Source organism: Leuciscus leuciscus (assembly GCF_965113295.1).
Source record: "Leuciscus leuciscus genome assembly, chromosome: 25".
In the NCBI taxonomy this organism is placed as follows: domain Eukaryota; kingdom Metazoa; phylum Chordata; class Actinopteri; order Cypriniformes; family Leuciscidae; genus Leuciscus; species Leuciscus leuciscus.
This window is the reverse complement of record NC_138724.1, coordinates 17,744,690-17,768,239: the sequence shown is the minus strand read 5'-3', so window position 1 is coordinate 17,768,239 and position 23,550 is coordinate 17,744,690. Positions and strand designations below refer to the sequence as shown.

Genomic DNA, 23,550 nt, shown 5'->3' with positions numbered 1-23,550 from the left:
AATAAGTTTTAAAACACGTGTCTTGAGATACATGCACAAGGTTTTTGCCTTTGTGAAAAAATTTCAGAATGCTTATATGATGTAAAATGTATGTAAACCCCCCAGTTCTGTCTCAAGAGAGTGAAAACAGACGGTACAAAACATAAAATGTCATAATAAAAATCATTATTATTTCGAATGAAGGTCTATGCCAATCCACTATACTGAAAAAGGGTGAGAATAAGAGAGAGAAAAGTTTACCATAATTTCAGCAATTTCTACAGGATTATCTCCATCCAAATCAAACTTGAATGTGACCATCTTCCTGTTGTGGGTTTCCAGCTGACATTCAGCAACTCTGTCACCAATATTAGAAATCTACAAAAACAAAGAGATTAATATTTTATTGAAATTAATTGTATTATTTCATAAACGTATAAATCGTTGTGCTCGAAATCACACAATGTTACATACCAATATTTAAAACAAATATTAGATTTGGGCGTAACTTACATTCAGCAAATTGAGCTTGCCCTTAGCCATCTTTTCGTGGCGTGAGCGGCTGCGTACAGAGCGACGTTGGGCTCGTTTCATAGAGCGACCCTCGTGCCTGCCCTCATTCCCATCGCTCAGACCAGATGCAGGATCGGAATGGCCACTGAGGGAACCAAAAACATCATTGGTTCAACTTCTCTCTAATGGAAGGTCAATATTAATACACATTAATTATTAAAAAAGCTGTTTCACCTTTCCGTGGAGGCTGGAACCAGAGATGTTTGAGGTTGTGTCTGCTCTACTGGCTGCGGTTGGGACACACTCAGTGGTACCTGTAATAGAGAATCAAATTAGAATTTTAGAATCCAAGTGACTTAATCATAATCACCTATAACAAACAATCACATGGAGAAGGTGGACTTCCTCCAGACAAAAAGGCTTGTTGTAAACTGTTGGTTTGTGGTGACTCAAGTCTACAAGGCTTTGGGGGGAGAGGGTGTTGAGGGTGAGGTAACAGGAAGTTATACAGTTCACAGAGTTTTTCAATGGTTGGTGCCAATATCTAGAGAGGACGTCGGCCAATGGCTTTTATAATGTCTGCATATATACACACACAACAATTTATTGTCAGTAAATGGGACATGCCCTGGCATTTCAAAGAGTTTTTGAATACTTTTATTCAGCAAGAATGCATTAAATTGATCAAAAGTGAAAGTAATGACATGCATAATGCTACAAAAGATGTGTGTTTCAAATAAATTATGTTCTTTTAAACTTTCTACTCAAGGAATCCTCAAAAAAAAAAAAAAAAAATTCCACAAATATTAAGCAGCTCAACTGTTTCCCTAAAGGGACCTTTGCAAAAATAAAAATATACAGACTTTCACATGCGCGTGAGAAACTATTGCGTGCTCACGAGAAACTTTCACGTGAGCATGTGAAAGTTTGTATATTTTTATTTTTGCAAAGGTCCCTTTAGGGGAGTAGTTTCCTACATTAATAATAAGAAATATTTCTTGAGCACTAAATCATCATATTAGAATGATTTCCGAAGGATCATATGACACGGTTTTTAATGTATTTTTAATCAAATAAATACAGTCTTGATGAGCATAAGAGACTTCTTTCAAAAATGTAGAAAAATTACCAACCCCAAATTTTTTAATGGTCGCAGTACACTAAATTACTGACATTAAAAGAACATTTTCTTTTCACAATATTTCCTCAATTCACGAATATATTTGCGAATATATTGTGTAAAAGTGAAAATATAATATTTAGCTATTTTGAGTACCATTAAAAAATTTTTTTTAATACACATTACATTTTTTGAATATACACATAAGCATTATATCAGCCCTCAGCATTGTAGATATTATCAGAACTAAAAAACCCACATCGGCAAACTGCTAATTCACACACCAGTGTTAGGCACAGCTAGTACCTGACAAGCCTGATATAGAAAATAGAGTTGTTCAGCATTTGGAGGTGGTGAGAAAACAGGAGGACTGAGTTGACATGCCCATATCTGACAAACATGTAAGAACAGCCAGCATGCAAGAAAGAGATGGAGAAGTAAAGAACAGTAGTATTAATGCATGAACTGCCAATAAGCTGGATGTTATGCATAAAGCACAGAACATTCATCAAGCAACATGCAGGCCAATGGAAGATGTAATATCAGCCACCAGAGGGCACTATTCATGCTGTACCTGTAAGACTTGAGGGCCCTGCAGTGACTGAGGGGGAGCGCTGCCATCCTGAGGTGGCTGATGGTACTGCAGGGGGACGGTAGGCTGAACAGCAGGGGGCAGAGAGGCTGCCTGTCCCATCATCTGAGAGAGGAGTTCATGTATACATTAAAAGGGCTTTTATAACTCTGGTATATGTTTAACAAACAACAGATCCATAGAGCAAGATGTTTTTGTCATTATGTTATTGATCACGTGAAGTGTACCTGGGGTGTGGGCGTAGTTCCAGTCTGGGGGAGGGGGGCTGGGGACAAAGTACTGCTCACCTGCTGCGACTGATGTGGAGAAGAAATTGAGCAATTAAGACATAAAAATCAAAGAATACAGTGTTTTGTTTTCAGATGAACACAACTAGCTTTGTTAGAAAACCAAAACATTTCACCTTTTCACACGCAAGTTTAAAATTGGCTGACCCCCAAGCGTGAGTTTTTCAAGGTGACCATTGTTTAGAAAGTATCACTTTATTGTTTCCATGGTGACGCATCATTATTTGTCACCACAGACACAATAGCGCTGAATGACTGATGATCTGCTTTTATTTAATTTTACATTTTTTATTCAAAATATTCACTAATTTGTTAGCTAAAGCATGAAATATCTGATATTCCGATTGTCAAATATGTGCAAGTTGATGTGTTTTGTTGTTTAAACACCTTTATAACGATAGCGTTAGTTGAGCTATATGCGCCACCATCTTAGTTTGTGCCGCAGACGCAGTTCAGAGAATTACAACACGTGAATTCATCCACTTCTCCCGAAATACATGAAAGTAAGTGGTCGGTGAACTGGGAGAAGAATAAAGTAAACTTTAAAGTTACTTACACAATGTGTATCTGATATGAATAAAACGTATCGTCTAATTATAATGGAAATGATTATTATTGCTGCTTCCATAGACATCAGTGCGTATTTTACAAACTCTAAATGTATTGTTTTTAAATGTCTGAAACCTAAAATAAACATTATGTGGTTGAAAACACTGATTAGTTGTGATATATGACAAGCACTGAGCCGTCTCTGGCTCAGCGTCAGCCAATGTGTGAAAGCACATTTCAATTTAGCAGTTGATCACGTGATGCACTGACCGTTCTTATCAAACAGGTGTGATAGTACGCTCCAGTGACCAGCCTAGACTGATCACACCGGTGTGATCGTACGTGTGAAAGGGTTAAAGACCCCCTGTGGTGAAATCAAGTTTGTAATGTTGTTTATATGTCTATGTGGGGTTTTTAAAATGCACAATCCATGAGCAAATTCATAAGTCAACACTATAACTAAGTATTTTCTCCTTAAAACTGCAGTGAACCAAAGACAGTCTCAAAAACACGGTTTGAAATCGCCCTTGTTCTCCATGTCACAAATATGTTGTAACCAATTCAGTCAACATGCGTGGCGGCCTTTAACATATCATTAACTGCTGCGAAAGAGGGAGTTATCCAGGTAAATTTTTCTGTTGATAAGAAAAGTCGGGTACATTACGATGTTATGATGAACTTAGGGATGCACCGATCCACATTTTTTCACTTCCGATCCGATCCCGATACCTGAATTTGGATATCGGCCGATACCGATACTATTCCGATACCAGAGCTGTGTTTGCTTTAATATTATTATTATCATTATTGTTTATTTTATATGATGCTGAAATAAACTCCTCTCAACAGGCAAGTATGATATGTAGGCCTACATATTTATGCATGTATGGTAAGTATAAGGTCAGAAAAGGAAGTCAGAAAAACAGTAAATCCTGTTAACAGGAAAAATCCCATTCTGAAAACAAATATGCAACTGTAGGTCATGTCAATATTTATTACATTCCCAAAATGTCAAATACTTGAGTCTTGAAATATAAGAAAAGTGCAAGTGTAAACATCTTACACACACACTATCTAAAGGGTGATCCTCGCTCCGATGCTGTAACTCTCTCGATGAATGCTCGATCAACATCAGCCATGTGCAAACAGACAAGCGGATTTCGCCTCAGACGCGCGTCAATTTCGCTTCAAACTTTTGCTTTTTACGAGCGTCAATTTCGCTCTGGGCGCGCGAATGGATTCAAAATATTCAAGCGTCCAACTAGACGCGGCAGACGCGAATTTGACGCGCTATTCGCGTTTGGTGTGAACGCACAGTAACGTGGTGCTTTTTTAAATGTTTGATTGCATTCGTTGTGTTGTACGACGCGTGGGAGCTTCAACGAGCTCTGAATTACGGCTTTGCAAACATTGCATTTTGCTGTCTTGCTCTGCGGTGTTTCCAGTGTGAAGAATTTCCACACAGCGGCCGCAAACTGCGGAATGGATTTCCTGAGCGGTGGCGTGTCTCATAACTCTGTGTCTCATTGAGCCGCGCCTCCGTTCAGGAAATCCATTCCGCAGTTTGCAGCCAGCTAGCAGACTAGCCGGCGGGAATCACTTTTGGAGTCATTTCAGCAGACAACGTTAAAGCGCAGACATGACTCAAGGATATCGGATATCTCCGCAGGTTGGATCGGGAAAATCCGATACGTGAATTACGTTGGTATCGGTCCCGATACCGATACTGGATCGGATCGGCCCCATCCCTAGATGAACTATATGCCTTTCTGCACTGACGTTCTAAGTGATTCTGACGTTCTAAGGATACTCATTTTTAGAAGGCAGCTGTCTTACTCTGAGATGGCGAACAGGAATATGGTTTGTGTAACATTAGCAACACATTTTTAGCTGTTTGATAACAGTCAAGGAAAAGGCTAAACATATTAATTACCGTATTAATGAATAATATTAATGTGTCCGACGTAGTAGAGAGCGATACATATAACGCATTACCATTCTGATACATCGAATTCTAGAAGAGCCTGGAAAATTCACTATTCCACTTTTTCAGAACGAGTTTCTGGTTCAAACATATATGGCTGAATTAAACCAGTATTTCCACTTGCCATTGTGCAGCGTTTACGGCAGTAAAGTTGACTGAGTGGATCTCTGAGCTGGTGTGAGTGAGTCGGGGCTAATTTGCATATTCGTGGTTCTGCATATACTACATGAAGCAAGTGTAGAGATACATTCAAGCTATTTTAAGGCATGAGGAAGTTTATATTTTGGTGACCAAAGATGTATTTTAAGGGATAAAATGATTGACTACAAGGGGACTTTAACAACATAGATAGGAAATGTCTCACCATGCTTTGTGGATGGGTCATGGTGTGCTGTGGCTGCGGATCAGTCTGTACGGTGCTGAAAGATGTGCCTGGCTGGGCAGGGTGAGTCTCAGTGACAGTCACTGAACCTTGAGGGTCCACAAAACCTATAGCTGTGAAACATATGTACATTACATTATTTTTTCATCATAAATGTCTGATGAATGTCCAATACATTTATTTTAAGTGCTGTTTGTTATATTGTATATTTATTTTTCTTGTCTTTACATATTGTTTAAAATGCTTTGGCAATGTTTTATGTAAACGCAATTATGTCAATAAAGTACTTGAAATTAGAGCAAATGACAGTTTTGCAACACTAACTTGAAGCAGAAGCGCTAGACTGCTGCAGTTGCTGGTGCTGGTCTGCTTCTGGTTCCTCAGACTCCATGATGACTGAGGCCAGAGCAGGACCAGGGGGCATAGCTGTGGGGTTAGTATCTGGTCCAGGCTGTGAGGGATCATTCTCCTTCTCCTGCTCCATTTTCCTTTTTTCTTGTTCCTCTCTTACAAGTTTTCTCTGCTCTCTCTTACGGGAGATCAGGGACACTCTGTCCTTAATGGCCTTTGCAATGGTCTTGTGGTCTCCCTCGCAAACATAGTTTGAGTCGACCTGGAGGAAAAAATACATAATTCACACTTCAAGGACAACGATTAGTCATTATTATAGGCGACCAGGGGGGATTTTATGTACTGAAAGTCTGTGGAATTACTATAAATATTGATAATTGCATGGAAGTCCACAAATTAACCGTTTGAATATTGAGTTAGGTAACAGAACAGAAATCCAAGTATCTTTACCATTTCTTGGGCAACATCATCTGGGACGTCTTTACTTAAGTCAAAGGAGAACTCAATGGCTTCATTCTCTTTGTATTTTCCTTTAAGTTTCTTTACATCCTCAATGCGCAGCAACAACTTTATGGCCACCAGCATTCCATCATCCTCCTCAGCCAGTTCTACACGAACCCCAGTCTCCTCCTGGAAAAAGGCATGACTTAGGAGGTCCTTGATGCAATACCTTAAAAAAAGAAAATGGAGATGAATCTATTAAAAACACAAAATCTAATTTAAAACTTAGGACATGCACAAATAACATTAATAACTCATGCCCAGACAGAACTAACCTATGCAATCTCAAAACAAATCATGTATCTTAGATTCTATTGCCTAATTAAACCGGTAGGGAACACACATTAAAAAGTTTTTTTTTTTTAACTCAAGTTTTATTAAATACATGTGTTTCATTCAATATATACATGTGTATATTCCATTTCACTACAAATGTTACCAGCCAACTAGCAATTGGCACAGGCGGGTGCTAATTTTAGGCCCTGCTTTAAGACATTGTGACAACTGCACTCTCATGTTCTGTGAATGTCAGCCCACCTCTCATCTTTATTCTGACGTATGCAACCCTCAATGATCTCCTTCACTTCAGGAATAGCCACTTTGTCGAAACTGCCAGGCTTCACCCCCTGTAAACACGGCACAGGAAACAATCAAATTACACATATGAAGAAAGATGGCTTTAAAGGGGTCATGAATTGAGAAGTCATATTTTACTTGATCTTTTGACATATAAGAGGTCATTGTACTATAAAAAATATCCTGTAAGTTAAAGAACTCAAAACCTCCTTGTTAGTCCAAAAACAGCTTTTATTGAAACCAAGATCAGAAAATGACTTGTTTAAGATTGTCAAATTTGTACAGCAAACCACCTCTGCAGAAGATCAACGCCTACTTCTATGATCGCCTCTTTAGCCCCACCCACCGATTCACACATCATTTAGTAGTAAATATGAGACGCAAAACACAGGATTTCTCCAGCAACAAAACAATACGAGATGCCTCTGAGGATTGCAAGACGTTGTGCCAAGTTGTGGGAAAAAGTCTTTGCATTGCCTTCCTTGTGATCCTAATATAAGAAAGTGTGGATGAACTATTTTTAACCAAGTTCCAGTCAGATCGCATCAGTAAAACACTGTTCATTTGTTCGCTTCATTTGACTGTGTATTTGTATTTAAACAAGACACAGTTCGACGCAGACTATTCAGAGAGATGAAAATACAAGATGATGTATGATGTATATACAACTATAATGAATCCGACACACAAGTGAAGTGATTTGCTGTTCTTTCCTTTGCTTAAGCATTTATGGGGTTGATGCGTTGGATTATTATCGGATACGGAAGAAAGCAAGTAAAGAATGCTGCTTTTGTTATTGTTTTGATCAAAGCTATTCACTGTAATCCTAAATAAAAGCTTTAGTGAGCGAGACCTTCTGTTTGTCATCAGTAAGATATTACAACACGTTTCATTTTATTTAAAACTGCAACCGACAATGCATTTGTTTTCCACTTTATCGCAAAGGATGAACTATGAATAGCCTATAAGAACGACAATGTGACAAACAATGGTATATTCATTCATAATTCTGTTTACAACAAACACCGTAAGTTATCATTATAACTGTGGTAACTCCAGGTACTTAAAACTTTATTCGCTACAACCAAGACTTATAAAGCATATGTAATACGCATAAATGTTCCAAATTGTTGGCAAATGCTTTAACTATGTAACAATGTTTTTTAACATCGGAAGTTTTCAAAACAATTCCACCCATGTAATAGCGAGGACATTGAAAATGATATTAATATGCAAAACTGTTACCCATCATAGCAGTGGGCATTTACTTCCAACTCTTGAATGCGGCACGCCTGTTAAAACTGAGTGTTTTAAAAAGAGGGTCAAAAACAGGATAGAAAATAGCGTATTACTTCTAAATTAGGATGTTTTTTGTTGTAAAAAATCTTGATAATATTATAAGTGGACCTCAGTGAACTAATAATAATAATAATAAATATTACTATTTATATATTTATATATAAAAATAAAATAGAGCAGTTCATGACCCCTTTAACTTGAGGCTGGATTTTCTCTACATTTGAATCACTCATTTGAATCATTGCATGTATTCTTGTCTGGTACCATTTACGGCGCTTTTCCACTGCATGGTACGGCTCGGTTCGGCTCGGTACGGTTCGACTCGGCGCGGAACGGTTCGGTTCGCTTTGCTTTTCCACTGCGTGGTACGACTCGGCTCGGTACGGCACGGTTCGGTTCGCTTTAGCTCGGTTGCTTTTCCACTGCAGTTAGTAGGCCTACCTACCGCTTCAAAGTGGGTGGGACTGATCGTTATAGTTACCGTCTCTACTGCCATTACATCATCATATTAAATGCGAATTTTTCATTCCGTGTTTCCCCATCCACTCCTCGGCAACCAACGAGAGGAACGTCTGCACCTCGTCCACTGACCACGATTCAGCCATTTCTTTTTTTGAAGTTCATACTCTTTTTTTTTTTTTTTTTTAAGCAAATACTTTTAAAACAGGTGCTACAGTGTTGGCTGTTGTCTACTGGCTTTTTAAATCTAGCGGGTTTAGTGTCTCGTGTAGTAAATACAATGACGCTGGTAGTGATGATTCTGTCTGACCAATCAGTGATCTGCAGTGTTTTCACGTCACATTTTAGTATCGGTACGGTACGCTTGGAACCTCAACAGAGGTGGTACCATTTAAAGCGAGCCGAAGCGAGCCGTACCGTACCGTACCATGCAGTGGAAATGCGCCATAAGTGAGCCGTACCGAACCGAGCCGTACCGTACCATGCAGTGGAAAAGCGCCAAAGCGTGCCGTACTGAACCGAACCGTACCGTACCATGCAGTGGAAAAGCGCCATTAGTTTCATATCATATTGGTTTTGTGAGAGGTCATGACTTCAGCATTTACTGGTAGAGGTAAAAAACCAACTTACCACTGTGTGAGAAAAAAGCAGAAAGGAAACACCCCCAACAGAGGGCAAAAAAGGGATAAAAAGACTAAAATAGTGCAGCAAACAAGGGGGAGGATGAGTGTGCGGGGGCTCTCTCCTCCGCCAGTGAAGTGTGGACTTACGCTGGTGACTCTGCGATAGATCTGAGCTGCATTCTGACACTCGGAGTACGGGTACTCAGAAGTAGCCATCTCCAGCATACACATCCCAAAGGCATACACATCCACCGACTCGTCATACTTCTCCTCATACATCTCAGGCGCCATGAACTCAGGGGTACCTTAAATTAAAAGAATGGTTCAGAACTCTCTCAGTACCCTATTACACCCTCTCAGTGAAGAGGTGAGAGGAAGATGATGCTGTCGATGAAGACCGCTCAGGCACAACCTGCGAGAAAAGAGAGAGGTAGAGGGAAGGAGAGCAAAAAGGGGATAGAAAGTAAAAAAAAAAAAAAGAAAAAGGGGGAAACTGTCCTCAGTTAGACCGCAGTGATAAGAAGCCCAAGTTTCCCCATGTAAGACCTTCAAGGGCAGGAATGAGTTAGAGAAAAACCAAACTGGTGCACAGGACTCACTCGAAGGCCTGGACTGACTACATGACTCTAAACAAGGTAGCCTGAATTCAAACAATCAATGTATTTGTAGATGTTAGCCCAAACAGGATGTTAAAACGAGTCGATGGTCAGAGGGCCTTATGCTTTTAATCACAAGACCAAACCGAAGCACTAGCTATGGAAAACATAAACCTTTCAAAAACGTCCTACCTTTGGGTTACCCTGTGAAGAGAAAAGGTTGAGCATTTCAAATGTTACACACTCCATAGCTTACTGAAAAGTGAAGTTCTGTGCACCAGGTAAACTAGTAACCAAGTTACCCATTGACAAAGGTCTCACACGGACAAACTTCCCATATTTATAATGGATTCAGACTGATGTGTCACATAATACTGGTGGACTTACCAGGCTCATTTCTGCGCACTTACTGTCTGTACTGCAGTACATTAAATAATCCTTAAAGTAGAATAAGGGGAGACCTGAAGTTAGAGCCTAAGGCTTCCAAAACAAAACAAAAATACACAGATCTCAAAGCTAAAAGTATGAGGGAGATGAGCAGAGAGTATAAGGCTTTGAGCTCCAGACACTGACACACTGAAAGAAAACAAGCATTTCCTTGTGGGGGGAAAAAATGAACAGATTCATTAGCATCATCATCATTAAATCATGGTTGACTGAAGAAACAGACCACAAATTTCCAAACCAGAGCAAAGATCACTCACGGTACCTGCCAGCCCAGGGCTCAGCTCTAGCTCTAGTGTTATTCCATGATCAGATCAGGTTTCCCTGCAGACGAGTCACAAAATACCTACAACCGCTCCACAACTACTTACACTGTCTGAGGGTACCTGAAATTGTGACAATGAAGACAGAAGACCAGAGAAAAACTACATTTAAACTAAAGGAGGGTGTCAAGAGACAACTTCCATAAAGCGGGAGCCCTGGTTTGCTGCGGTTCGATCGGTCAGGGAAACGCTGTGGTCTGCTTTCTCACCACTGTTATTAAAACGCGCTTTGAAAAGAAGCAGAGGAAGAAAAGAAACACGGAATGAAGGATTTGCTTTTCCCCCAACCACAAATCTGAGTCGGCCAATTCAAATGGATTTGGAGGCGGTAACACAGTTGCAAATACTTAGCCGTACCTATGACGCTCTTGGCAAAGGAGGCTCTCTTGAGGGTAGCCAAGCCCAAGTCTCCAATCTTGACTGATCCAGTAGGTCCAGTGATGAAAATGTTGTCACACTTGAGGTCCCGGTGGATGATGGGAGGCGACCTGGTATGAAGGAAGTGCAGCCCCTTCAGAATCTGCCGGCACCAGCTGCGCAGGACTTTGATCTTCATCTCCTTAAACCGTTTTAGATACCTACAAGGACACCGAAAACAAGTCAATCATAGCAAGTGGGCTCTGAGACAAACATGGTTTAAAAAAAGAAGAATATGACAGGAACAAATTAGAGCACTTACGTCTTGAGAGTCCCAGATGTCATGAGTTCAGTCACCAGGACAATACACTTCCTCCCTTTCAAGGGTGACTCCCAGGAGTCGTAGAAGCGTACTATGTTGGGATGCTGAAGACCCTTCAGCATTCCGGCTTCCTCTTTAAAACGCTGCCGCTCTGTCTTGGATAACTTGCGATCCTGAAAAAGATTGTCATATTTTACAATATTAACTTTGTCAGCAGATGGTGACAAAGCGATATTTGAGCAAAATTTCACTGAAATCCACGTAGGGAAATATTTCGCTTTTACGTGCTGCACAGATTCATTTTGAAATGACTGGAATTTGCTCATGAGATTTTGCCCAGAAACATTCAATTTGACCACATCTTAAATCATCAATCATGTCACTGGAGATCTACCTACCTGCAGAGATCAGATCCAACCCTGATCCAAAACACCTGACTGTAATTATCAAGTGCTCCTGAAGACCTTTATTAGCTGGTTCAGTTGTGTTTGACTAGGGTTGGAGCTGAACTTTGCAGGAAAGTAGATATCCAGGAACAGGATTGGGCACCCGTCTTAAATTGTAAAAAAAAAAATCCACTTGCGAGAAGGGAAAACTGATCAACATTAATGGCAGAAAAAATACTTCTACGAAAAATTATATTTAACACTAGGAGAATACAAAAAAATATATATTTTCATTATAATATAAATTGATGTGCATCACATTTTATTCAAAATATTTTATATATTAAACCTCTAAACTCAAAGCAGTTGATAAGAAAAGTTTGACCATTTCTTTATTATTTAATTTAAATAAACAAAGGTAGACAACAACCAGATTTTATTCACCTTTCTTATAAAACACCAGCATCCCTTAACTGCTTTATGCATGTTCAACACCTCTTTAATTTTTCTTTGATGACCAAAAAAAAGAAGTTCTGCCTTGAACTATGGTTTCACCGAGGGGGAAATCCTGCTGCGGCAAAAACCTAATTCGCAGTCAAAGTAGATGGTGCAGCACTATCTCTACAATGAAACTGCAAAGTACTTGCCTCAAACCCAGTCCAGCAAATAGATAGAACTGCTGTGTGTCCGACTACAGTTAAAACAATGCACACAATTCAAATGGCATTTCTTGGTTGACCTACATTTGGTGTGGTCAGCTGCCATTTCTGGAATGAGAAACATTTAGATGTGAGTTTGCCTTTGTCAAGCCCAGCAGGGACAGCCATTCACCCTAAGCTAGTGTTAAAACTTCAAGTAACACAATTCGAGGTCTTTAGCACAACGCCTTAACAGGGTGAAGGCCGGTAGAAAGCCAATTCAGTGCCGATTGATGCGGGTTAAAGGAAGGGGGACTATGCTTTGCACCCCACCCTATGACAAACCTACTTTCTCTCTCTTCCTCTTTGGCTATTCCAAAAATGTGGTGCACTCTGTGGCCTGTAGGACAAGGCCAGCTAAGCGTGGGAGCGTTTCCCCAGAGGAGGGGTGGACCGCACACTGAACTCCAGCATGAGGATAAAACTCCTGGCATGAATCCGACTCACGTGCAAGGGCACATACCACTTCAGGCAGAGGATAAGGAATTAGGATTAGTGAGATGATCTGAAACACAAATTACTAGTCCTGTCAACCGAGAGGGGGAAAAAACTAAAAAAGAAAAACTTCTTATTAAATCGCACCTAACATTAACGTTTTTAATACACTTTTTTATATTGTAATACTTCCACATTGAATCTACAAAATAATTTAGGATCAATATAGACATTATATTTAAAAAAAATTGTTTAATAGCATCTTTTTACTAGTAAGCACTATAAATAAAGGCCAGTATCACCGATACCAGCACTGACACTGATGTCTCTATTAGATGGATTTTTCTCTCTCAATTTTAGCCAGTATAGCCATTCAACATTGCAGTATAATTGAGAAATATCAATTTGAACATTTAATAAGCTTTAAAAACATAACTTTTAATTTCAGTGAACTTAAAACAATCTTTACATAAACACATTCTAATTAATGTGACATTTAGCTGTGCCATTAATATATCAGGGCTCAACGCAAAGTTTTTTTTTTTCCAGGTTCAGATTTTTAACTGCCCTGCTAAAATGCACAAAAAAAAGTTAGCCTATTGTTTTTGACCCATGTAATCTTGTAAACAGTGCTTTAAGGTTTTCAGGTACTGTAGGTCTAATGGGTAAAGAAATATACAGAAACAGAATCAATCCCTCACAGTCTTCACTGCATAAATTATCAATTTAAAATAGATTAATCCTTATTAAAGCTACAAAAGTCATTCAGTAAAGAGCAGTAAGTGATTTTCTCTTTGTCTTTAGTTCGCCGTTTAAGACTTAGTCTTTACGCTCATTTAACACTTTTTAACAATTTTAAGACTTACTGCTTATGAGGATACTCCTCAAAATGAGAATTTTTATAGTTTTGTGTGTTGTCTAATCAAGCACGAAAGACAACTCAACGCAGCACTGGTGCACTGTCTGAAGTGGCATTCTGTGGGTCTGTTTCGGGTGTTTGGTTACAGAGAGCAGCAATATAGGTAGCTATCATTACCTGATGAGTTTTTTTTGGGCCGTCTTATTGTACTTGACTGGTTTAATAGCACTTGAATGAATGATAGCATGATCATATACTGTAGCGCGGGGAAAGGATAACAAAAAAAAGTGGACTCTGCATTAAATAATTTTAACGCATTAAACTGAAAAAAATACAAATAAATAAAACATTAATTTTGACAGCCCTACAAATACATTTAACAATTAATTAAAAACTGACAGCGTAGTTTAGTAGGTTGGGACAGAGTGCAAAGGTCTGACTGCTTATAAGGGGTCGCACAGGGAGTTCATTCATACACTTATCTATAAGCCTGTATTGTTAATCAGTGATCTCATGGGGTCATATGCTTCGTAAACATTTTTTGTTAGAACCTGCATGGGCTTATTTCCCATCTAAAATGACCATAATGTTACATTAAGGAAGTAAAAAAGAAAAGTCATACACTACCATTCAAAAGTTTGGGGCCAGTAAGATTCTGTTTTTGAAAGAAGTCCCTTATGCTCATCAAGAATAGGCCTATTAGCACAAAAATACAGCTTTAGTATATTATTTAATATAAAATAGTTGTTTTCTATTTTAATATATTTTTTAATGAATTTCTTTCCTGTAATGCGAAGCTGAATGTTGATTGAAGGGAAAAACCCTTATGTTGTTCCAAACCTGTCTAAGTTTCTTTGTTCTGTTGAACACGAAAAGAAGATATTTTAAAGAATGTTAGACAGCTGACGGTAGCCACTGACTTCCATAGATTTTTTTGTCTAAACTGGTAAACTGTTTGATTACCAACATTCCTTCAAATATCATCTTTTGTGTTCAGCAGAAGTAAGAAACTCATACAGGTTTGTAACAACATAAGTGTGAGAACGTGATGACAGAATTGTCATTTTTTGAAGAACTATCCCTTTAATATTTGTGGAAACTGTGATTTCCGGATTATTTGATGTATATAAAGTTCAGAAGAACAGCATCTATTTGTTATTTTTATTACCATTTAATAGTAAAGACTTTTACATTGTAGCAAAAACATTGTCACTTTTGCTCAATTTAATGCATCCTTTCTGAAAAGTATTAATTTTACCTTAAAAAACAACATACACACACACTAGAGAACAATAAACAAAGCTTATGAACTTCTCATGAGAACAAAAATCCCAGAACTAAATTAAACTTTGCTTGTAAATTTTTTACATAAATAATATATTATTTATTAAACAACTATTCTATACAAATAATTACTTAAATTTAAAATAACAATAAAATATTCATAAATGTACCAAGTACAAATCATGTAAACTGGGAAAAGATATCTTTAAATAGATTAAGGTTACTATTGAAGGCTAAATGGATTTACAGGGGTCCATTAAAGGGATCAAATGCAGGGAGAAAGGCAAATGCAGGACAATTGGGGTGAAACTCAAGCAGTCACTTGAAAGTCAGTAATATGCACTTGCAATGATGACTTAATTACCTAGCTAAATAGACTAGAGTATTGGTATATTGAATTGGAGGCTTAGAGGGAACTTCTGTAAAGAGAAGCATTCCATTTTCATTTTCTTTTTGTGGTGACCTACATATTGTTCAAATGTGTTTAGCATGCGAGAAAGGAGGGAAATGTGGGAGGGGAACATCCCTGAGTTTAGCATAAGGCGCTAAAGACAGATGGCATTCTGGGGGAGATAAACAGGCCCTTCTCTTTTCTGCAGCAGTGCAGCTTAGAACACATACCGTTGTGTCGCACAAGACAAAACAGGGACAGTGAGACATGAAATGCGAGAAAGTGATGTAAAGAGGCTGAGCTAGAGAGAGGCTTTTGTTTCAAATTGAGCTGGCTACGCCTGAGGGGCATGAGCAGGAGAACAGCAGCTCACGTGGTGCTGCCTCGTCATCACTCTGCAAGAGAAGAGCTGGCAGGGGGTGGAGAGCAGCAGCAGCAGTCAAGCCTTGGCAGTAAAGCTCACCGTACTTTACACAGATTACAATTGCTTTGGTGGTTAAACTTGACCTACTTTTGAATTCGCACCTTTATGTGGCACATCAATACATAAAAAACTGCTAATTAAAATAATAAAATGTATCTAAATGTAAAAATACTTAAGTGGGTCACAACTTAAGAGCCAATGATTTTCCGACAGAGGTGCTTTTGCTATGTAGTCTGCCAGCGTCAGTATGCGCTCTTGTGCAAGCACACCTCACCGCGATTAGTCATGCTTTTATCACATCATAAACCAATAAAAGCGGTATGATTGCAAGGATGTATTCTTGTGTAATTATGCCATAGCATACAGTAAAAAGCTCATGTTTCTCACGGTTCATAAACTATTAGAAAAAGTGATTTAGAATGATTTTAGTTTTTTAGTAAAGTTTTGTAGACTTTATTTTGTGCTGTATCTAGCAGTGAAGAGGAAGAGACGATCATTTCATATGTGCTCTGATGGTGCTGCTGCTTCTTTTGAACTGAGGCGCTACAGCGATTTGTCGTGCCACATTAAAGAGAGCCAAAACTGTATTTATTGTTTGAATTTCATAATAAAACAGAATTTTTGTCAACACAAATGACAGGATTTGAAAGTTGAGACTGTTTCAAATCAGAAGTAACAAAACACAAAAGCTTATTGCGAATTATTGGATGGGAGGTGCGCTACAAAGCTTTGTTCATCAACTGAAAACAGCAAACTAAAAGATTTGACTATTGGGATGTAAGAATCGATGTTCTTGTTCTATATTTTTAACCCATCCCTACACAATATTACTGTTTTTTTAAAAACCAAATCAAATAACTGCAGCCTTTGTGAGCACAAAAGACTTATTTGAAAAACATTTAAAAATCTTATCAACCCCAAATTTTAAAATGGTAGTGTAAATTCACAACTGCAAGATACAAATTCCAAGAATAAAGTTACACTGTAAGATATAGAGTTGCAGTTAAATTTTTTTACTCTGACAAGAAACAGGCTTCCACAGCAATTAGACTGTCTCAAAGTACACTTTAAACAAACACTAACTATGATTTACTGCATGTCACACCGCTTACACACCTGGTGGTCTAAAATAACCCAATTAGGAAATGAGAATTTTCTATTTAAGGATATTACAAAGCCGGGGCTATGGCCAAAGATGACAACAGCTATAAAAACACTGGCCAAATGCCAGATGGGTTAAGTGTCAGGGGTGTGTGTATCGAGACGCTTCAGAGGTGAGACGTTTCAAAGGTGTGACAATAGGACTAGTAAAAGTACCTTCCTTTTTGTAGAGAGATTAGAACGCAAAATTAAAGAAGAACAATTCCTATTGATGACATATCACTTGGAAAGGTGTAGGTGGAGCATTTCAGTAAAAATCAAACTAGTCATAAGATTGTCATTACAAGGTGCTTTACTGGAAAGAGCTCAAGACAGGGTTTAAGAGAATGAGATAATATTTAATCTAGAGACCTGAATGAGCAGATCAGATAGTGATTTACCACCATGAGCAGACAGATCAAGAGTGCTAACTGAATCAAGTCTTGCACTTTGTTATCCTTGTGGTCAAAAGCTGTGACACCCTTTATTTTACTCACCAGACTATTTACATAGAATGCAAGAACAAAGCAAATGAGAGAAAAATAAAAATCAATATAAATAATAAATATAAAATTTTAAACATTATTAAAGACAAGAAAACAGTCTGTAATAAAATAAGAACAAATTATCAAACTACAACCAATAGCACAAATAAACAATAGAACAAAGATACAAATTAAATAGTGCTCTCAGGTTTTTCAGGTAGATCTAGTAATGAAATGTAAAATAACACTGCATAGTCTTCACTATATAAATTAAATATAGATGCATCCTAATTAAAGTTACTAAATTTATTCAGTCAATAGCAGTGGGTGTTTTTTTTTGCAGTTAGAGTTTTGTTTGATTAACAAAAACAGCAGCAAGATTATTAGGCTGTTGTCACTTTTGTCACTAAAATTGTTCATTCAAGCTTTAATTAGTCAAATCATTGGTTAATTAAAGAAATTTTAGTCACCTCATGTGAAATTTGGTCACATATGCAAGTGATATACTTGCATTGTAGAGGGTTGAATCTTGATATATAAAATTAACACTCGTCAAGCACCAAATGAAAGTAAAAATCGGCGTTGGAGAGTATATTAATAAAACAGAGTCACTCGCCAGTTGGCCGGTAACATTTTTATGAATCCTAACAATGCATGAACTTTAACAAACATTTGAAGTACGCGCCCAGAAAGCGCGTCTCAGACAGCGTGTGAATACTAAACTGAGCTCTCTTTCACATCTTCTTGTATTTGAGCAGACGGATTCACACAAAATTATGTAAAAAAAATATTGAGTATCCTAGTAAACATAGTCGGTTATGTCTTAAGTGAGCAGCGAGCGTAAACAGTTGAGAAAGTAGGCTAACGCATGCGTACAGTATGAATAAACGCATGTGTATAACGCATGTGTACAGTACCTGAAAAAATTAAAAGAACTGTTTATTTAATTTGTATCTTTGTTACACTGTATTCATTTGTGCTTTTGCTTGTCATTTTATTATTTGTTCTTATTTTATTACTGACTTTACTTGTCTTTAATAATCTTTTAAATTTATATTAGTTAAACTAGTAGCTGTGGTATTGAAATTTTAATAGAGAATTTTCACTAGTATCTAATTTGACAATGTAATTCGCAATTACAGATTACAGTCCTGTACCTTTGTCTTTTTATCCCAATTTTAAAAACTTTTTTTGTTGTTGCTTCAAATCAAAGTTTGTAGTGTCGTGGCTGGTTGGATTGGTTCATAGCTTATAATGGTTTAATGAAGACTTTTAAAAAAGCCCTATGGGGAAAAGTGAATGGAAAAAGTGTCCAGCTGAAAAAAAGTGGGTCGGGGGGACGGGGGTTAATGGCCAATTCACACTGCACCGACAGACGCAAGACCAACGGCGACAATCACCAGATTACAGCATGTCCCTCCTCAGACATTCTAATTCAGATTCAGCATGTTCAATCAGTGAAAACAAGCTCAGACAGACGCCAACAGATTCCAACTGGGGTAACACACTGATCTGACAAAATTCGGTGAAGTGTCTGTTGCCGTCTGTCGGTTCTGTGTGAATTGGCCCAGTTTTACAAATACAAGAAACATACCTGTAACTCGCACCATGCTACCTCCACCGTGGTCTCAGTATCCAGACCCTTGTAGACGGTCTTGAAAGAGCCACGTCCTATTTCAATGTCAAACTTTAAGAAACGGCCATCCGGCGACGTCCCAACTGCATTTGTCTCAACTTCCTCAATTTCGTCCTGCTCCTTCTTAGCATCCCGTAACTCTGCCTCTACTCGTGCCTTCTCTTTACTTTCTTCATCGTCCTCTTTTTCATCCTCTCGTTTCACATCAACACTTTCTCCAGACTTCAGCTCCGCAGGCAAACTTGGTAATTCTGCAGATAGAAGCTGTCCGGCATTCGCAACCGACACAGGCTTTGACTCTACGGCTGTCTCTACACAGTCATTCGCCTTCTTTTCTGGTGCAACCAAGACTTTAGCTTGTGTGGCCACAGAAACAGCTTTGGTTTCCAGGGCAGGAGGTTCACAAACAAGAGCATGGGAGTCCGTTGAGATAGGTAGGATTGCGTTCTTGCTGGGCAGTTCCAGCGCAGTAGCATTGGAGTCGTTAATGACGCTGCGACGGAAAAAACGATGCTCTGCCTTCAGCAGTTCACGCTCCATTGTGTGGTGGCGACGGCGGACCTCGACACCTAGACGCTCACCCACCAGCGTGTCTGAGCTGGAGCCGTTGACATTCTTCGAAGGGGGGGAAAGGAACTTAACCATCTTGTTGCTGAGATTTTCTGACATTTCTCCACCCAGTGGAGTGAAAAGTCAGGTTAAACTTTACATGCTATCCATGCATGGAAAAAAGGCAGTATAAATATATGATAATGAAGTGGAGACTCAACAAACCTCCCTCCTCTCAAAACAGCAGTTCAGATAAAGTCAATGCTCTTGCAAACTAAAGTGTTGGAGAGGAGCACAGGAAGTCCTTGGTGATAAAAGTAACGCAGGATCCATGCACAGATCAAAACACGTTGATGATAAAAAGGGGACCTCACATCCAGCTCATCCATCCTGTGAAAAACTGTGGGGTGTATTCAATCCACATAGGGGGTCTCCTGAGGGGGCAGGGCAATAGCCCACTGATAAACGTGATGATCACTTTCGACTTTTAGGTTGTGCCAGGGCACAAAGTTTAACCCTTGTACCCGAATCACTGAAAGAGACAAAATATACTTTAACCAAGGTGGTTAGCCAGAGTTAACAAATTTACACTCAACATAAAAGTCTGCTTGTACACATTGCAATGGCTTTTCCACAACCAAGCAAATATTAACCAGTTCAAATGAGGTTACGGGTTTACTCTCGCTTTAAAAAAAAAAAGCAAGGATGTAACGTTGATTAACATAAAAATAGAACAGTCATTCTGAAACTATGAGATAAAGACAAGAGTAGGAGGAAGTAACTCTTTGATTTTTGACATTTAACCATCAAGGCAAATTATTTTTGTTAATGGATTTCCCAAATAGCTAATTTATAAAATCCATATTCTATTTACATGTAAACAACTAAGGGAACTTACATCTCTGCTTTGTTTTTATATTTAACAAATCGTTTGAAGTAAATCCTTCAAGACAGTGAACAAGCAGTATCTATCTTCAGTACAGTGAACATATGTTGTGGGATTAGTAAATTAGATTCACCCTCACCATGTGTGAACACCATACAGTCCACAGTTTCAAATAAAATAAAATAAATATAGTGATGAACTTCAGTATTTATTTTCCTTTGAGGAACACAAAGTAAAATAAGCTACTGAAGAATGTACTGGCCACTTTTTCCTCACGCAATGACTGGCGAATCAAGATGTCAAACCTCAAAATCAGCTTCATTAAACAAACGTCATTATATCTGTTTCTCAGAATTATCATATGACTCCAGATGAATTGGAATATAACAGTTAGCTCAAGAGGAGTGTGGACTAGTGTTATGATAACGTTACTTTTTTAATAGAACCGTGAGTCTCCATTCACAATCATGAAAATAAAAGTAACTTTTCATAATGTCTCTTTCTTTGGTATTAAACAGAAGAAATACAGTCATAAGCGGTTGAACCGACATAATGACGAGGGAATTAATACATTTTTAGATGAACTATCCCTTTAAGTGAGTCTATTTCCACTTATTATATTTTGTGTTGACCAAAAAAGAGCAAAAAACAAGGTTAACTACTAGTAAATAAATACATATAGTCACGGCCCCGTTTAGTTTTAGAAACGGCCGCTTTGTCAGCACATTAAAGACAAAAACTTACCATAATGTTAAGCGTCGTCGTCGTCATCTTCAGTTTTCGGTGAATAACCAACGGCCAACTCCAGGTTTAACCGGTAATTCCCCAAACGCGCGTGCTCAGTATTTGAAATAACGTTTGACCGGCGGAAATCAAGTGAGAAACTAAATGTCTCTCGCGTAACGGATTTTTTAGCCGGTAAAAATACGCCAAAATGGCTAAACGTCGGTTACTGTTCCTCGGCTCAAAACCGTCTCGAGCGATACTGCGAAGTTCGAATGTCAAACACTACAACAACGTGCCGCTTCCGCTAATGGTTGCTCGCGAGACTGCAGAGCAGGTTCTCTTTGTTATTCCCTCTCATCTGACCTCGATTCATCTTCCTTGTACACTCATCCACTGCATGACGTCGCGCGTGCAAACGACGCAGTTCAAGCTGACGTTAAAATATTTACATCTACAGGATTGCAAAACAACAATTGAAAACCCTTGAGACTATATCCATATGCCGCCACGAAACTTGGCTTTGGGTGCAGCACGCTCACGAGCGCTTTGTGGCTCTATTGTTTACAGTTCAAGATCCCACACAGATGTAGACGATTTGCACGCGCTGGTTTCAAGGCTGCACAATCTGTTCATCCCATCGATTCTCTACATTTTCGGCATCGCACAAATTCATGTTACATGAACAAACCGGTTCGTGATCAACAATAACCCGGACTCTGTCCACTCCCCCTGCTTGTCTAATGTCTATCTGGAATAATCTCTTACAGTTAGAAAATAGCGCCGCCTGCTGAAGCATCACGCGCATGTATGTTTTAAAGTAACAGTTCACTCAAAATGACAATTCTCTCAACATTTACTAAACATGCATGACTTTATTTCTTCAGTGGAACACAAAACGAGATGTTTGGTTTAATGTAAGCCTCAGTCACCATTCATTGTTTTTGCATCCTTTTTCATAGTGAATAGACTGTTCTCATTCTCAGTGTACATGTAGGCCTACATGCCACTTCTTAAAGGAATAGTTCACCCAAAAATTAAATTTTGTCATCATTTACTCACTCTCAAGTTGTTTCAAACCTGTATGAATTTATTTATTCTACTGAACACAAAAGAAGATGTTTTGATAAATGTCGATAACCAAACAGTTGATGGACCCCATTGACTTCCATTGTATTTTCCCCCCATATGGACGTCAATGGGGTCCATCAACTGTTTGATTACCCATATTCTTCAAAATATATTCTTTTGTGTTCAGTAGAAGAAAGAAATTCAGAGCCATACCATACCAAACTTTCAAAGATATCAAAGGTTCCAGATAAAAAATCATATTCATATAGATTGCTAGAAAATAGAATAAAATAAAGAATCAACAATATTACAATAAACAAACAAAATTACAGAAAAGAAATAATGCATTTTATTATTATACTGGAAACAAAAGATCAGCAATATGGTGTCAATAAAGGTCTCAAGATTAAAAAAACAAACATTTAAAAACTTTTTTTTAACCCTATATTATTTGATACATTACATTTCTAAAGCTTCTAAATGATCAATTTGATCAAAAATCTACTGAAATACCTTTTATACACAATCTTCTTCGCGCCTTGCTGTATCAATGGTACTTGATTAGCATTGGCATTTAGAATTTTTTCTAAAACAATTTTTTAATATGTATAAAATATGAAACAACAGGATTTTGATAAGTTTGTTTTATCTCTCAATCATGATTGTATTGCATTTAAATAACACCTTAGACATTATTGGTGTACACTACAGTGATAATTTATATTTTCATGCATTGATTTTAAGTCAAGTAGCTCGTCACTGATTTACATGTCATCGAAAATCAGGTTTAGTACAAGTACTGAGTGTGAGTAAAGGATGACCGATTTGTCCATTTTGTAGGAACTGTCCCTTTAAGAGGGATCAAACCCCACCAACTGGTGATTATCTCTGTTCTCTCTATCTATAAACTGACTGGGAGGTGATAAAGTGTAGCTTAGAAATTTACATGGTTTGAGGCAGGATGACTATTCAGAGATGCAAATAAAGATAATATTATACACGTAAAGGCCATTTCATGCCATATACAAGAACCAGATTGTTTTTTAAATGAACAATTTAACCGGTAGTTATTTTGTCCAAATTACAAAATAAAGAAATTAAAAAAATGTGTTAAAAATAAAAATATTTAATATATTTCCAAATAGGCCTAAATATGCATAGGCTATATATTAAATATTTGATATATAATTCTGAAAAATGTACACCACAGTAAATATTGGCAATTGAATGTCATATTTTGTATCCTTATAAATATATATATTTCAATTTTTTTATTTTTTATAAAATGACCTTCGTAGCATGGCGTTGGCATTTCAGAGGCGAGTG

At 38.1% G+C, this 23,550-nt stretch overlaps 1 protein-coding gene and 1 long non-coding RNA gene across 2 annotated transcripts in view; one reads left to right on the top strand and one right to left on the bottom strand.

Annotated features, from left to right (window-relative positions):
* Positions 1–21,897, bottom strand: part of wnk1a (WNK lysine deficient protein kinase 1a) — a 34,784-nt gene extending 12,887 nt beyond the window's left edge. Inside the window, exons 1-14 of the mRNA XM_082160000.1 lie at positions 21,175–21,897; positions 18,954–20,076; positions 11,258–11,430; positions 10,936–11,156; positions 9,363–9,520; positions 6,796–6,884; positions 6,208–6,427; positions 5,731–6,019; positions 5,389–5,519; positions 2,432–2,500; positions 2,187–2,309; positions 727–806; positions 493–637; positions 241–357 (exon numbers count right to left, since the gene is read on the bottom strand). Of these exons, the coding sequence (XP_082016126.1) occupies positions 241–357; positions 493–637; positions 727–806; positions 2,187–2,309; positions 2,432–2,500; positions 5,389–5,519; positions 5,731–6,019; positions 6,208–6,427; positions 6,796–6,884; positions 9,363–9,520; positions 10,936–11,156; positions 11,258–11,430; positions 18,954–19,664 (2,526 nt within the window). The 5' untranslated portion in view covers positions 19,665–20,076; positions 21,175–21,897. The remainder of the gene's footprint in view (positions 1–240; positions 358–492; positions 638–726; positions 807–2,186; positions 2,310–2,431; positions 2,501–5,388; positions 5,520–5,730; positions 6,020–6,207; positions 6,428–6,795; positions 6,885–9,362; positions 9,521–10,935; positions 11,157–11,257; positions 11,431–18,953; positions 20,077–21,174) is intronic.
* On the top strand, positions 6,891–8,777 carry LOC309490759. The gene is made up of 2 exons (XR_014202821.1): positions 6,891–7,524; positions 7,602–8,777. It is a non-coding gene; the product is annotated as an uncharacterized lncRNA (long non-coding RNA).
* Positions 21,898–23,550: the final 1,653 nt, after the last annotated feature.